At 41.1% G+C, this 14,457-nt stretch overlaps 1 protein-coding gene across 2 annotated transcripts in view; it reads right to left on the bottom strand.

Moving 5' to 3' along the window:
- Positions 1-489: 489 nt before the first annotated feature.
- ldlrap1b (low density lipoprotein receptor adaptor protein 1b) overlaps positions 490-14,457 on the bottom strand; it is a 33,984-nt gene continuing 20,016 nt past the window's right edge. Inside the window, exons 4-10 of one of the 2 annotated variants that reach the window (XM_069661856.1) lie at positions 13,393-13,507; positions 12,134-12,206; positions 8,873-8,968; positions 5,694-5,827; positions 3,536-3,570; positions 1,656-1,687; positions 843-973 (exon numbers count right to left, since the gene is read on the bottom strand). In XM_069661856.1, the coding sequence (XP_069517957.1) occupies positions 927-973; positions 1,656-1,687; positions 3,536-3,570; positions 5,694-5,827; positions 8,873-8,968; positions 12,134-12,206; positions 13,393-13,507 (532 nt within the window). In that variant the 3' untranslated portion in view covers positions 843-926. Of the gene's footprint in view, positions 974-1,655; positions 1,688-3,535; positions 3,571-5,693; positions 5,828-8,872; positions 8,969-12,133; positions 12,207-13,392; positions 13,508-14,457 lie in introns of both variants that reach the window. The other variant, XM_069661855.1, reaches the window with a different exon arrangement.

The following is a 14,457-nucleotide window of genomic DNA, read 5'->3' as shown; positions in this document are numbered from 1 at the left end:
GAGTCTGATGCTTATTGTTATTAAATTCCCTTACATTAAACGTGTACTTTTAAAATGATTGAACGCTAAGTGCAAAAATAGATTTTGCATTATACAAAAAATAAGATTGTCATTTTTTTGTCATCCATTTTTCACACAAACACTCTGTGACCAACACACACACAGTTTTAAAGCTTTTGGTGCCCGCAAAAGGCTGAATCCTTGAAGCACATACTAGTAACTTTGTTCTTTAGGCCAATACTGGAACGGGTGCATTGTTTGCCTTCACCAGTGAGGTTTCCCTCTAATCCAGTAATTTGTCTCCATCTTTGTCCATATCAAACATGTCGCAGCATCCTAGAAGACCTTTACCTTAATGACACAACTGTTCAAAATTCAACTCAAGTCACAGTTGTTATATCTCACTTTGTATGTTTATACTGTACATCCACATCCACATCCACACCAACACAAACCCACCCACCCACACCCACCCAACCCATACCACAAACACATTACCAAACAGAGAATGGGTAAACTGACACAACAAAGGAAGTAATACACTGACTGCAACAAACATTAAATGACTGCATGTTTTTCCAGGGATAAATTGGTTTGTATTGCTTTGGCCTGTTCTGTGAGCACCCAGCTCGTATTGTCCTTCTCTGGTCATGTAGATGCAGAAGCATCAGAGACCCACTAGCCAGCCACGCTGAGATGACCCGGCAACAAGGAGAAGGTGGGGAAACCATACTGATGTCACAAATGTCTGTTTTGTTACTTCAGTTCCACCCATGTTTTACCACCACTTCTCATTTTCCCGTTTTCCTTCTTGGCAGAGGCTTCAAATTAAAACCCCAGAGTGTCTTTTTGTGCAGCGAAGTCTGTTTCCTCTTGGTCCCATTTGCCTGGGGACAGGCACTCTTCAGTGTTGAAATCCTGAGGGTTTACCCCAATGTCCAGGACCTGGGGGTTAGTGCGAGACTCAGCGAGTCTGGAGAAACAGAGAAAGATCATTTTTATTAGCAAATGCCATTATAAAACCAGAAGGGTAATCAAATTTGCTGTAATTGTTAAAGACAATTCATTACAGTCAAAAAGCTTTGAAAAATGGTAGGTAGAGTGTGTATAGAATGTATGGACAAAGATATGAGTAATAAACATGGGGGTGTCAGATTTGTAATTAAAGAATAGTGATAAAAATGCAAAGCCACATGAAGACAGATAAAATGATTCCCTTTTGAACTAATCATGACAACCCTATATGAGACGGCCCTAAAACATGAAACACAAAATGCCATTCAAACTAAAATGAGTAAGCGCTACATGTGAACACACACCCTTTTCAGTCACCTGTGACATCGCTCATCAAGTGTGGATATGAGTCAGACACACATAAAACATTTGTGATGAAGACAGGAACACAGTGGCAGATTACATTGGTTTCTGTGGCGCTGAAACCTTGTCTGGGATGGATGAAGAAGAGGAGTTTTCCCACTTGTTGTAACTCTAAATCATACAAGTGTGGTGTATGGACTTAAAAGAAAATGTGAAACTACATGAGCTTAATCAGTCTGGTTGAACTCTGATATCCAGACAGATGGCAGGCTTGAAAAGTGGGTTAACTAGGGGACAATGAGGTGGAAGTCACTAGATCCAGTGAATGACATCGTTACCTGAGTAGGATTCAAAGCTATCCAGACTGCGGCTGGGGGTGCAAAGGAAACATCACAAGTCAAGCAACAATTGCACTCAAAACTACTCTGAACAGCCTAAAAAAAGTGAAAGGACATATTGAAGTTGCTACTCTTTTACTTTTTGTACAGATTTTGAGCCTGACCAACATTTGAGAAAAAACATTGGGGCTAACAGTTAAGCATTTTTTAGGCTTTTACATCCACAGTGTGAGTGATTAACACTCCACCACCAGCAGATGGTAGCACAGTCTCAAATAGTAACATGAATGGTCCAAACATATGCCTTTATCCATCTTTCATAACCAAAAGTTAAGTTGTTCCTGCAAGGGAATTTAAACGCCACACATACAAAAATAAAAAGTAAATCAATAGTTAAGAAACAGCCTCTTCAAAGCTTACGATCAAAGTTTGGTGTTGCCAGAAGAGAGCACTTGTTTTTGTCATGTCCGCAACGTAACTGCCTGTTACATCATCTCAAGCTTGTTGGGTGGGAAAGGAGGTCATGGTATATGCGATGTTTACTCACTGAGCACTTTGATCAAATGTAGGATTGTCAAATCTGTGCATCAACAAATACAAATATTCTTCCTCATTCTAAAAGGAACTGTTTATGTAGCATGTGTTGCAAAAATAAGTAACATCCTCTGCATCGTCTGACCACTCTGTTGTTAATAGTCTTTGTATTTGAAATGATATTGTAAGTGAGCTTACTCAGAGGGAACGGTGATAAGGCACAACATCAATATCCAATCCTTTCATCTGAGGCTTAACTCAATCCTCATGCAAAACTGTATGAGCCAAGCACCATCTTTCAGGTACAGCTAAGAGAATGCAAACATCATTATAAAGTCATATTCTCATTAACAGAATCCCAAATGGTCTCTTCCATTCTAACTGCAAAATCAATGGAAACAGACATTAGCCTGTCCCTTAGGCCCCAGAATTTCGTTGTAGATGTGGATGCATCTCTACAAAAGCTGGGAGCAGCCTCATTAATGACGGCGGCGAAGATTAACAGCGTAAGGGTGTAATTACAATAAGTGCAGACTAATAATCACCCGATAACAGGGCTAAAAATGCTCTCTTAGCGCTTGATTACAGGGACTGTGCAGCATTCTCCCAACTCAACCACGGCTGTGAAAGAATAAAAAGCCTGCTGTAGCATTAGCAAAGAGAATGAAAAGTCAAGAGTCAAAGAAATAAATGCACTAATAAAGTGTGAATTTATTCTTTATCTTGTTCAGGAACAAATAGCTGTAAACAGTTGCACTGTGTCACCTGACAGCGGACCACCACAGCTTATCCGAGTGTTCTCCTGATGCACACTAAATTGAAAAAGTAATCCCAGAACTCCAGCTCCTTTTTGATTAAATTGTTGACAGCACAGAAAGGGGTTAAGGAATTCCAACATCCTCAACTTTTATGAGCGCTTATCTTTTTAGGGTTTATTTCTTCTTGAGTTCTTAATCCCCCACAATAATACTCCAAAATAGTTACTTATTGAAAAATATGTCATTTTCAAGAGGGTTTCTCATATAAATACTAAGTAATGTAACCCACTGTGGCACCCATTGGTAATCACATGCTATCTGAGCTCATATGAAATCAGTGTGTGGGCCTCAGCGGGTGTTACACCGAGCCTATAAAAGCAGCATGACTCAGGATGGGTGTTGGCTGTGTCCAGGCCTAAGCCCATCTCCCGCCGTTGGGAATGCACACGGGGAAGCAGAGAATAAGGAAAGGCAGAGCATATAACGAGAGCAGCGCAGACCACAGGTGGTTATTTACAGAACAGAGGTTTGTGGCTTTTTAGCAGAGCCAGAGTTTTAGGGATAACCCAAATCCACCTGAGCTCTCACCTTGAGAAAGCCTCATCCAGACCATCCTCCAACTCCTGCAAGACAGAACACAGAACATATTGATTAAAGATCAAGTTTAGATAACAGACCTTCATCACGAGACTCATGGACACAGTCACCTCTCGTTGTCTTTGAAGAGTAATCCAGGCTACCTGCAGTCCCACACCTTCCTAAGTTATGTGACCATTTGAAATGCCAGTTCTGTTTAATGGGTTATAGTCTACATCTGTGTTGCAAGTGTACAATTGCAGAATCATCTCTGTTGGATACAGTGCAGTAAATTCAGGAAGTTTTGCTAATTAATCAGCGTTTCCTGCAAGGCATTTTCTCTTCCCATCTTTGTTTTTACTTTATTTTTATTGGTGAAATAACGAGACAAATTAAAGCCGCAAGCGGCGATGAACGGGCCCTCGCACCCGTGGCCACGTTGGGGCTTGTTGCGGCCGTGGGGTGCGAGCGAGCCTTGGGGCGTGCCACAGCAGCAGAGTGTGAATGAGCCACAGCATGTGCTGCCGCCCGGGGCTGTGCACCAGTAGGTGGTGCTGTCAGCATCAACCAAATTCCTATGGAGATCTGTTTGGGCCGAGACTGTCATCATGCATGTGAAATCTCAAGCCGATTGAAGAATGGGGGCAGTACCCTCATCAAACCTGTGAAATTTGGTGGAGATTGGACAATGTATATGAGAGTTGATACAGGCTGTCACCAGTGGGTGGCGCTATAGGATTGGTAAGGAAAGGAGTGTGTAGATCTGTTCAGGGCGGGACTCTGATCAAGCATGTGAAATTTGGTGCAGACAGGATGAAGTACGGACGAGTTATCAATGCCTAAATGTTATGGCGAGGCATCATGGCGAAGGTTATATTCGTGGCGCCGCCAGGGTCACGCCCTCTGTTGTAACCTCACCAAGTTTTGTCACAGACCTTACTCAAGGTCTTAAGAGTTTCCTGACATGAATTTGAGGTTAACATGTTTTACCACCTTGGAGGAGGGGCTTGTAGAGTAAAATATGTCACTTCCTGTTTCCAGTAGCGGGCGCTAGGCCTGATGGGAAATATTTTCATGTAATTGTGTTCAGGCTGGGACTCTTGTCATACACGTGAAATATGAAAAAGGCAGAAGACTATATATGAGAGTTACAGTGATTTTACATTTTTGGCATTTTGCCAAACAAACATCAGACTTTGCCCCCCCTGCCAAGGCCACGCCCATTCTCAAAAACTCAAGCTTTTGATAACTTTTAATCTCCAATGTCTTGTCAATACACTGACCGACTTTGAAAAGTCTGGGAGGAAGTCCCTAGGAGGAGTTCGTTAAAGTATGACCACTGGAAATCGACAAAAACACGCTTTATTTTGAAATTCAAAGCAAAATGCCTGACTTCCTGTTGGGTTATGGGCATATGTATATGAGACTTTTTTTGTAGGTATGGACATGATACATATGCCTACCGAATTTCAGGCCCGTAGGTGAAACCTCCTTTAGGGGCTGAATTTTGGTAAAATTCTAGGGGGCGCTATAGAGCCATTTTGCCATTGCCATGTGGGAAACCCACAAAATATAAAATTTTTCGCAAGACCTGATGCACATTCCAAATTTGATGAGTTTTGGGGCATGTTTAAGCCGCCAAATTTGCGATTCATTGCGGATTAAAATAAGAAGAAGAAGAAAAAGAAGAAGAAGAAGAATTCCTTGCATTCAAAGAGGTCCTCGCCACTGCGTGCAGTGCTCAGGCCCTAATAATTCCTTGCATTCCAAGAGGTCCTCGCCACTGCGTGCAGTGCTCGGGCCCTAATAATAATTCCTTGCATTCCAAGAGGTCCTCGCCACTGCGTGCAGTGCTCGGGCCCTAACTAATGACATTTAAGGCAAACAATAATGATTAGTCTAAGTTAGAAGTCTGGAAGTATGGTAGATATACTTTGGGGAAAAAAAATCAATAATAATAATAAGGAGAAGAGACAATGGGAAAAAATGTATTTAAAAAATAATATATACACAGAGATATACACCCACATACAAACATGATCATGAATGTATATTCATACATATGTATATAGTCATATAACAAAATGTAAACTTTATGTTATGATGAATTAGTCATGTATGTATAGCCGAAACAGCTGAGACTTTGTGACCAGCCTGACTTTTGTCTTACCCATACAGTATTGTTGTTCTCTGTTGCGTGATTATGCACCATAAAAGAATCAGATTCAGTCTGTCTTGTTCCTGAGTGGACCAACGCCACATTGGCTCCCTCTGCCAAATCCAGAAGTTCTCCTGTGGCTACCTCTGTAATACACAAAAATAATGTGTACAAAAGAAAATACATGCAAATACATGAAAAGTTCCATGTTTCCATTTTTCTACAATGCTTCTAGATTTCAATTCTAACCCGACACAACATTGTAGTAATGAAGATACATTTACTCCTTAAAATCATACCACTGATTAATTAAAACCATTGATTTAATCCTTTGATGATAATACCCTTACGCCACCATAATCAGCAGCATGCATAAGAAAAGTCTTTTTTCAAGTAATTGATGATCACTTTTACTTATTAAGCCTCTATTGAATCTTACATTTGCAGCCATTTGTACATCACGTCGTCACTTTTTGATAAGCATAATGTAACCCCCCGACTCACAGCCTACCCACAGTGACACCACTGATCTGTAATGGGATTGGCTTGTAATGGCCTTGCCTGATGATTAATGTGCATCAATAATGTGTGTCAACACTGATTTCTGTGTAGTATTTAGGCTAATGCTGTCCATAGAGAACAGTAAAACCTCAATGACCCTTCTGATGCTAGCACCACGTAATTCCCCTATCCTGAAACGGATGTTATTCAAAGAGTTAAAGGCTCATATACAACTGAGTCAGCATGTGATAGCAAATCCCCCCAACCTGACCTCTGTCAACACTGGCTCTGAGGCATTTAGAGTATTCTGCTGTTATGAAGCAGAAAATATTGTGGGGCTGGAACTGTCAATCATGGGGAAAGGATCGAGGCTCATCTGATGGTAATACCCTTAAGTTAACATCTTTGGTGTTTGTTAGGTTAGAAGTAATCTCTATTTACAGATTCTACATAGAAACGTAGAATCTGTAGGGACAGGGACGTGGATTTCAGATTTCAGATTTCATGTTCTGGTTTCCGTTTGTACAACGCTTGTAGTCAGATTAATACTGACCAATCACGTATCAACAGGCTGTGGCTTATGCAAGAAAAACAGTCTGTGTGGGGAGCAAAAGCAGGCGGAACGTAATGCGCCGTAGTGATATCCCAGCTCCCATCAGCGTCATCTGACAGCGATTTATCTTGTTATTAATCTCTATAAACAGACATCTTATCTACAGCAAGTTCAGCTAACAATCTGCTCTAGATTTAAAATTCAACTTGATACAAATTCCCTTGACACAGTGTCACAAAAGCCTTTCAGCTTTTTTTTTCAGCTTCTTCGAATGCATCAGATTAATCTGACCTCCATTCAACAAACAAGCATTTTAAAAGTTGTTTTCCTCCCCCTTTAAAGAACAGTCCTGACAAAGCTTGCCTTTTTACTTTTTACAAATCTGCATCATGATGTTGAAAGTGAATTACAAAAAAAACCAAAAACAGTTTCTCTTTCTTTCAACAGTGAGCACGCGAAAAAGGAAGTCTTGACCGGAAGCCGTTTATGCTATCCGCTGACTAGATGCCTGCATGTTCACCAATGTCCCCAGAGGCTATATTATCGTCAGACTATAGCCGATGGGATCCGAGATTGGGTTAGAAATTATGCTCCTGGAGCTCAAACACAATGTGCCAAATGCCAAATATTTATTGGTTAAAGCTTATCAAAACTAAGGATCTGGACTGTTTGTAGGACAAAACAAGCAAGAATTGAAGATTTGTAATTTGGACTCTGGGAAATTGTGAGAAACATTTTCCAAAAGCACATGGATAACACAGGGGGAGGTGGCATCTGTACTTTGCAGACACTGTAAGGGGTCTAGCACAGGGAGAGAGTTGCAGGTATCGTGTCTCATGGATAAAGCTGACTCCTGACAACACCACTGTTATGGAGAGTCCCTCTGACTCAGCGACATTCCATTTGATCAGCCAGAGTGAAGGGCATGTAAATGTAACCTTCTGGCAGCTCTATCGCTCTGCTGTGCCCTATCACTTCTTTAATGCTGGGGATGGGAACCTAGGGCAGAAGAGAAATACTCAGCCTGTTTCAAATGGTACTCATAAGCATGAGCATGTTTTACTATGCTGTTAAATTATTCCAATTTGCTTCCCCCTCACAGCCAAATGACCTACCGATTGGTCAGTGGGAAAATCTTTGTGCAGAATTGCACACATAGCCTCTCTATTACCAGAATTTGTTCCCATTTCCTACTTTGTTCAGTTTCCTCACCAGGGACCATCCTTAAAACCTGTGTTGACCATAAAAAAACTCTACACATTCAGGGCTAATGCCCAAACAAAGTGTCAAAACAGATTTAGAGAGATCCCTCTTTGGCTGGAGACCACATGGCCGGGCTGAGGGGGAAGCTCAGAATAAAGCTGAGGGTTTTTTTTTTCAGATGTTTCTCGGCCCAAAACGACTGTCTCTGTATGAAACTGAAATCTCCAGTATGTTTCAGTTTTCAGTTTCAGGCATACAAAGTGTGACAGGAAAAAGGCATGCACAACCAATACTAACTGTGAGAAAGCATTATGAGGTGTGATAAGACATGATAAGTGTGTAGCCATTGAGCTACTGGCAATAGGATCCTCCTCAACTCATTGCATCTTAGGCTGTGGGCCATATACGGAACTATTAATGTCTTGTGGTAGACTGGCTTAATGAACGTCAGCAGCATGTTTAGAAAACCTGACTGGGCTCCCAAGTCCTGGAATCTTCATAAATCTGATCAAACAACAGAGTCACAGAAAATGTAGGCCTCTTTCATGCTTGTTACACTAACAGGGTGGTTATTGTGCTTCCTGATACGGGCAGGATAGGACTGTTTGTCCATATTAAGCTCTGTAATGTAATGGGGACATGTGAACCAAGATTTGACTTTAATGGATCTAGCAAGGGGGTTAATGTTTTCAAATTAAAGTGAGCGCCATCATTGCCATTGTCATCTCATCACACATGATAACCTAATAATGTCATTTGCTGTTTATTGTAATGAGGAATAACGATCTAGAGAGTGCAAACTGTTGCTGACCTACGAGCCAACCTTTGACAAGAGGCTGAATACTCTTCTGTCCCCTGAGGCTACGATTGCTTTGGCAAGGAGGCAAAGAAGGGAGAGAGAGAAAAAAAGTGATGATGGGTGAAAAGGACTCACCTCCTCCCTTCAGGCTACCCAGACTGGCCGAACTGTCTGACTGAGAGTTGCTGGCACCTTCTCCATCTGAGCCGGACTTCACCCGCTTCTCTTTCTCTACGTAGGGAGTGACACAGGGTAGAAAAAGACAAATAGAACTTACAAAGTGGGTAATTAATGTTTCACTAACCAAGCAAAACATTTGTAAACAAATTAGCAGCAGTAACTTTGCAGATAACTCATAATCCAAGCCATCTGCCAGTGAAAACAAAAAAAAACAGTTGACAATGGCTTTGTTGTATTTAGTGCACAACACCGCTCAGCCTAGGCTAGAGCAAGTCCAGGGCTTGTATCTTTGCAATGAAAGGTAACCTAACTTCTACACTGACTTGGAGCAAGGAACAGGACTTCTCCTAGGAGACAGTGCAAGACTTTGCTGTTTTACATCACACTAAGCTGCATAGTATAAACAATGTAGAAATAAAGTGGGAGTTACTGATTGTAGTTTACCCACTAAGGTTATATGTATAGAAAACTAATGAAAGACATTACAACATGATACTTGTAAAAACGGCAATAAGGTGTCTGCAGACAAAGCCATGGCTTTAACAAATAACCGCAACCTTTTAATGCAATGTCATTTAACTCTGCTTTGGGAAATCAGCCCCTGAGCTACACCTCCTGCAAAAGCATTATGGGAAAATAGTTTTTTCTAACTTTAACTTTAATTTTACAAGGTTATGGGAAATGTACTTTAATATGAAATTGACAGTGTATTCTTTCTTAGGCCCAAATATTATACATTTGAAATAGCTTTACTAAAAACATATAATTAAGTGGAAATATGCTTCATTATGAAGCTGACAAGAATGTGTTCAAAAAAGGCTTTGTCTGCTCTCTAGGACGACACTAAGTGCAATTTATGGAGGCACCATCAAAGTTTTATGTAATTTTTTTAAAATGTAAAGTTGTGAGGACATTAATTTCTGCAGAGATTAGATGTTTTGTCATCCAACACAAGGTCAATCTTGAGATGCTGACCCACTGAAGCTCAAGCTAACAATACTTTTGCTTCAGATTTAATGCCAATTTCTTTTTATCCCAAATAGTTGTTTTTATTCCATCAACATCCTTGTTCTTAAAAAAGAACCACCCCATTTCCCATGAGTCCATGTAGCTTATTGATGGCAGTATTAGAAGGATTTCCCAATGCACCTATTTTCCCCCATGGCCTTTCGAGTGCACAGTTAACAGTCAGACTCGAGTATTAAATGCCTGCCGAGCACAGAAGCAACTTACAGATATGCTAGTTCAAAGCTAGCTGTAGTGTTTACAGTGAATATTCTATGAACAGCGATCACAGCTGCAATATACAGAGGAATGTGGGTCAGGAATGTGTGGGGGGCTGTGGAGAACCACTGTGGGTGGTGGAAAAGAGTTTGGAAGAAACAGAAACACTCTGCTTTGATTCTCTGGGGTGTTGTAAGTTCAATGAAAGGATTTTTTTTTTTTACCACTACTTCCCTTGGAAAAAAATACCAGCCCCCCATAACCCTCTATCACTGTGACATTGGTTCTCCTTCATCAGTGACACCATACTGAACTACAAGAAAACAGCTCTGCAAATTAAACAGATCTAGAAAAATGAAGATAAGCTGAAGTGACAGATATAAAAGGAGAAAGCAAAGCGAACGATTAAATATTAAACTTAAAAACACAAACAAACCAATGAAGAGGCATGAGCCAAGAGCCTGTGGTCTTGATCATAGGAAAAATAATCCACGCCCCTAAATGGAAATGTGACCACATTACAACATTCCTAAACACCACATTAGAAGTAGAAGATCATGTAGAAATCTGTGGTAGATAAAAGAGGCTGATACAATTTTCATACAGTGCAAGTGCATCTCTAAAGGACTGAATAAATAAGCTCGCCTTCATTTTAGACAGGATCAATGGCACTGAGACTGAATCTGTCAGGGTGTTGAGCTCCCACTGACACACACGTATAATCATTTTCCTTTCTCTCTTACACACTCTCCATCTCAACACCCCTCTTACCCTGCCTTGCATGCTCTGTTGCCCCCTAACCTAATCCCCATCCCCCTCCTTTTCGCTCTCCTCTTCTTCACCCATCTCCTTCCTTATAATAAACAGAAGCACGTTGTGGATTGAGGGGCAAAAGGAGGAAAAGAAAACAACTCGACAGGGGGCAGGTGGGGATCAAGGTGCCAGGTGCAAAACAAGACATTGAATAATCACAGAATTAAAAGAGCGCCTACAAAGCAACACACGTAAAGACGCAAAGATGTAGGGGTGGGTTGGGGGATGGGTTTGAAGGGACTAATATTATGTGGCAAGAACTGCTCATTTACACTGGAGTCATACATGCAGTAAATTACAAGCATGTTCTGCTGAGCTGTACAAAATAATGTGTCTGACACCATCCTTACACAGCACTTGGCCTGCTGTCCACTGTGGTGCCTGAACATGCACTGTCTGCTTATCTGCTCAGTGGAGCCTACTATTAAGAGGTGCTCAAAATTGCTTTAAGAAGGTCACGTGCTTTACAAGAGTGACATGATACAGAAAAATATAAATATATAATGAGGAAAAACAAGAGGGCATTTTTACGGGAAACATAAAATATCTTTGAGGGGAAATCCCAAGCTGCCAAAACTCGAAGTCCTATACTCACTGTTGAGGAAACAGAAGATTTACTCAAGTAAACCCACCTAAGCCCCAGGCTAACCTCAATTCCTTTTCACCCCTCCCCAAGTCAATCCCTAGATGTGTCTTTAACCATGATTGTTGCCTGTAATAAAGAGGCGTCACTAAACTGAAACAGATCCTTTCTACTCTCTAGGTGATAACTTATCTACAGGGAAGCTGCTTCAATCAATTACACACTTTTCTGTTAGACTGTGTGAGTGCCTGTGTGTGTGTGTGTGTGTGTGTGTGTGTGTCTGTCTGTGTGGGGAGAGGGTGGTGGAGAGAACAACAGTGACTGGCAAGAAGAGCAGACCAGTTTTCCAATATTTTACATGACCCCTCAATGTGATGTCAAGGCCAAGACCAGAAAGGCACAAGAAAATGTATGTGTCCATGTTGTGTGGGAATGCTAAGGATAAGAGACAGGATCATTGTTTGGCCACTAAGAGGGAAGATAGAGGATGTATGCAGTAAACAGAGAGAATAACAACACTGGGGCAAGAGATGGAGACAGGAGTTTTTTCACTCATTTGTCACACTTATATGGTCGTCAGGGGCGAGCATGCGTACCTTCTTTGGCAGACTGCCAGAACTCAAATGCCACTCTGAAAGCCTGAGCCACTGTTAGGGTAACCGCCTGGGCCTGTTGGGAAGCAGAGAGACAGACAAGAGTGAGACAGAGAGACAAGGTGAAAGAATGGAAGGAAGATGAATAATACTCTTATGCATCTCATTGGATGGAGGAAATCGAGGAGCAATGACTGAGATAAAAACAGGAAGTGACCACCAACAAGAGTTTGTTCACAGACACAGGAGGAAGAGAAACAGCAAGCTCCATGACAAGTTGTTTATGTAACTGGGAGGCTATGTGGCCTTTTGGCCAGACCTAAATTAGTGAGGGGAAGGAAGAGGAGGGAGTGGCTCACTAGTTCTGCAAACCTCCAGGGATAGAGAGAATGTATGAGAGGGATGAACGCCTTCCCACCCTTTATGTTCTCACTCCTCGTCTTTCTCCTGACTAAATACGTGCGTACGTACAAGTAACGTGTGACTCAAGGCAGAAGTGCAGGTTTTCTTTTCAGGTCCCTTTTCGACAGACTGTATCTGCATAAAAGTGCTTTCAACAGCCTCGAGCAAAAGCTGAATCAATTACCTGAATACAGAATTCAGCACTATTAGGAGTCAGTATTCTACATTTATAGCTACAGCATCCTAACTCCCCTATTCATATGCCATCAATTGTATTAAAAGATTGATTCAAGACTTTGGGAAATGTTCTTATTAACTAAGATTTGCATTAACAGTGGAAACAGAGTGACCTTGTTTGGATATACTGTGCAGAAGAACTATTCTTAATAATAGTAAAATATTTCCAGGCCAGATGCACACAAGCAACCAGCAGATACTCCAGGAAGTCACTAGTTCAAGCCAAGGAATATTGAAGCCAGTTTTTGTACAAATTAATAAAAACTATTTAATTAGTTAACTATATTGATGCTAGAAGGCGGATTTTGTATTCTTTTGCACATAGCCAGGCGACCTCTTTCCCGTTGTTTCTAGTCCTAACGCTAAACTAACTTGCTCACACTTTAATATTAAACAGACAGATAAAAGACCAATTTTGATCTTACTCTTAGCAAGAAAGCGAAGTGAACATTATATCTTACATTTAGACTCCGGTATCAAAATCTTTGTGCCCACTTACAGAGAGTGAGAGTGAACTTTGTTTTTCACATAAATTACCTATTGGACTATCAGTGATAAACAGCCCACATGTTAACACAGTGTTTATCTCAAAGGCACATAATCGCACAAACTCATTAACTTACCATTTTTCTCTTTGTGCAGAGGAAGGCATGACACTCAAGAGTCTCATTGTGTTGGCTCTGGACAATGTAGGCAAACACTTTGTCATGCATCTTGTCCGCTGTGCAATATGATATTCTGAAAAAAGAAAACGCACAGATGCACAGACTTTAATAAAAATTCTCTAATTTTATAGAGCCTCGCAGATCAAGTGGGGCCATCATGCAACTTCATCTGCACTAAGCCCATAAGCTATCCCTGCAATCTGATTTAAACTGTTCAATCTAGCATTTCTCCCAACTGTTAAAGAAAAAAAAATCCCTGGTTCCCTGGTTACTCCTAATACCCGATACATAGCAGTGTCATTACTCTGCAAATGATCAAAAACACACCCCTCCTGCATGCAGGTACCAAGATGAATGAATGCATTGGAACTGATCATGTGTGCAGTGGACTTTTGTAGTGTTTTGTCAAAGCTGATGTACTGATACAGCTGTGATGGACTGATACAGACAGAGTTGATTCTCAGAGTTGAAGATTTTTCTGTTGCATGTGAGAGAGGTGTCAGGCTTGCCTCTCTGTCTCAGGTGCAGAGTAGGGCTTGAAATTATGCTGTCATGCTCCAAAAATAGCTTTTCTTCAGAATATGATCACCATGTCATTACCCTAAAACCAAAACAGCGGGTACACTGGCCAGTTCCAGAGGAAGGCTATAATGAATGTCTGGCATCTGTCCTTCCTTTCCACTTTTGAACATTATCACTGTATCCCAACCTCACAGTGAGATGTTCACACATTTGGATAACTAATGACTATGAATTTTAAGGTATGGACATAAATAAATGAAAGAGATGTTTTGAGAGGCTTCCCAATCATAGCTCTGGTCTGTACGACACAACTAAGATTTAGAGTTAAATGTTTTTCAAGTGAGGGAGCCTGGGAAATTGGGTGTCGGGGCAAAAACATTTTTCTTATTGGTCGTCGATCGTCTTAGCAAAAGTCTAGAGAGTAGAGCTTCAATCACCATAACAAATTCCTTGTATGTGTAAACCTACTTGGCAATAAACCCCGATTCTGATTCAGAATAT

This window comes from Semicossyphus pulcher, unplaced genomic scaffold (assembly GCF_022749685.1).
Source record: "Semicossyphus pulcher isolate SPU_LCO1_2020_fin unplaced genomic scaffold, fSemPul1.0.p SCAF_14, whole genome shotgun sequence".
NCBI lineage: Eukaryota > Metazoa > Chordata > Actinopteri > Labriformes > Labridae > Semicossyphus > Semicossyphus pulcher.
This window is presented reverse-complemented; position numbering and strand designations above follow the sequence as displayed.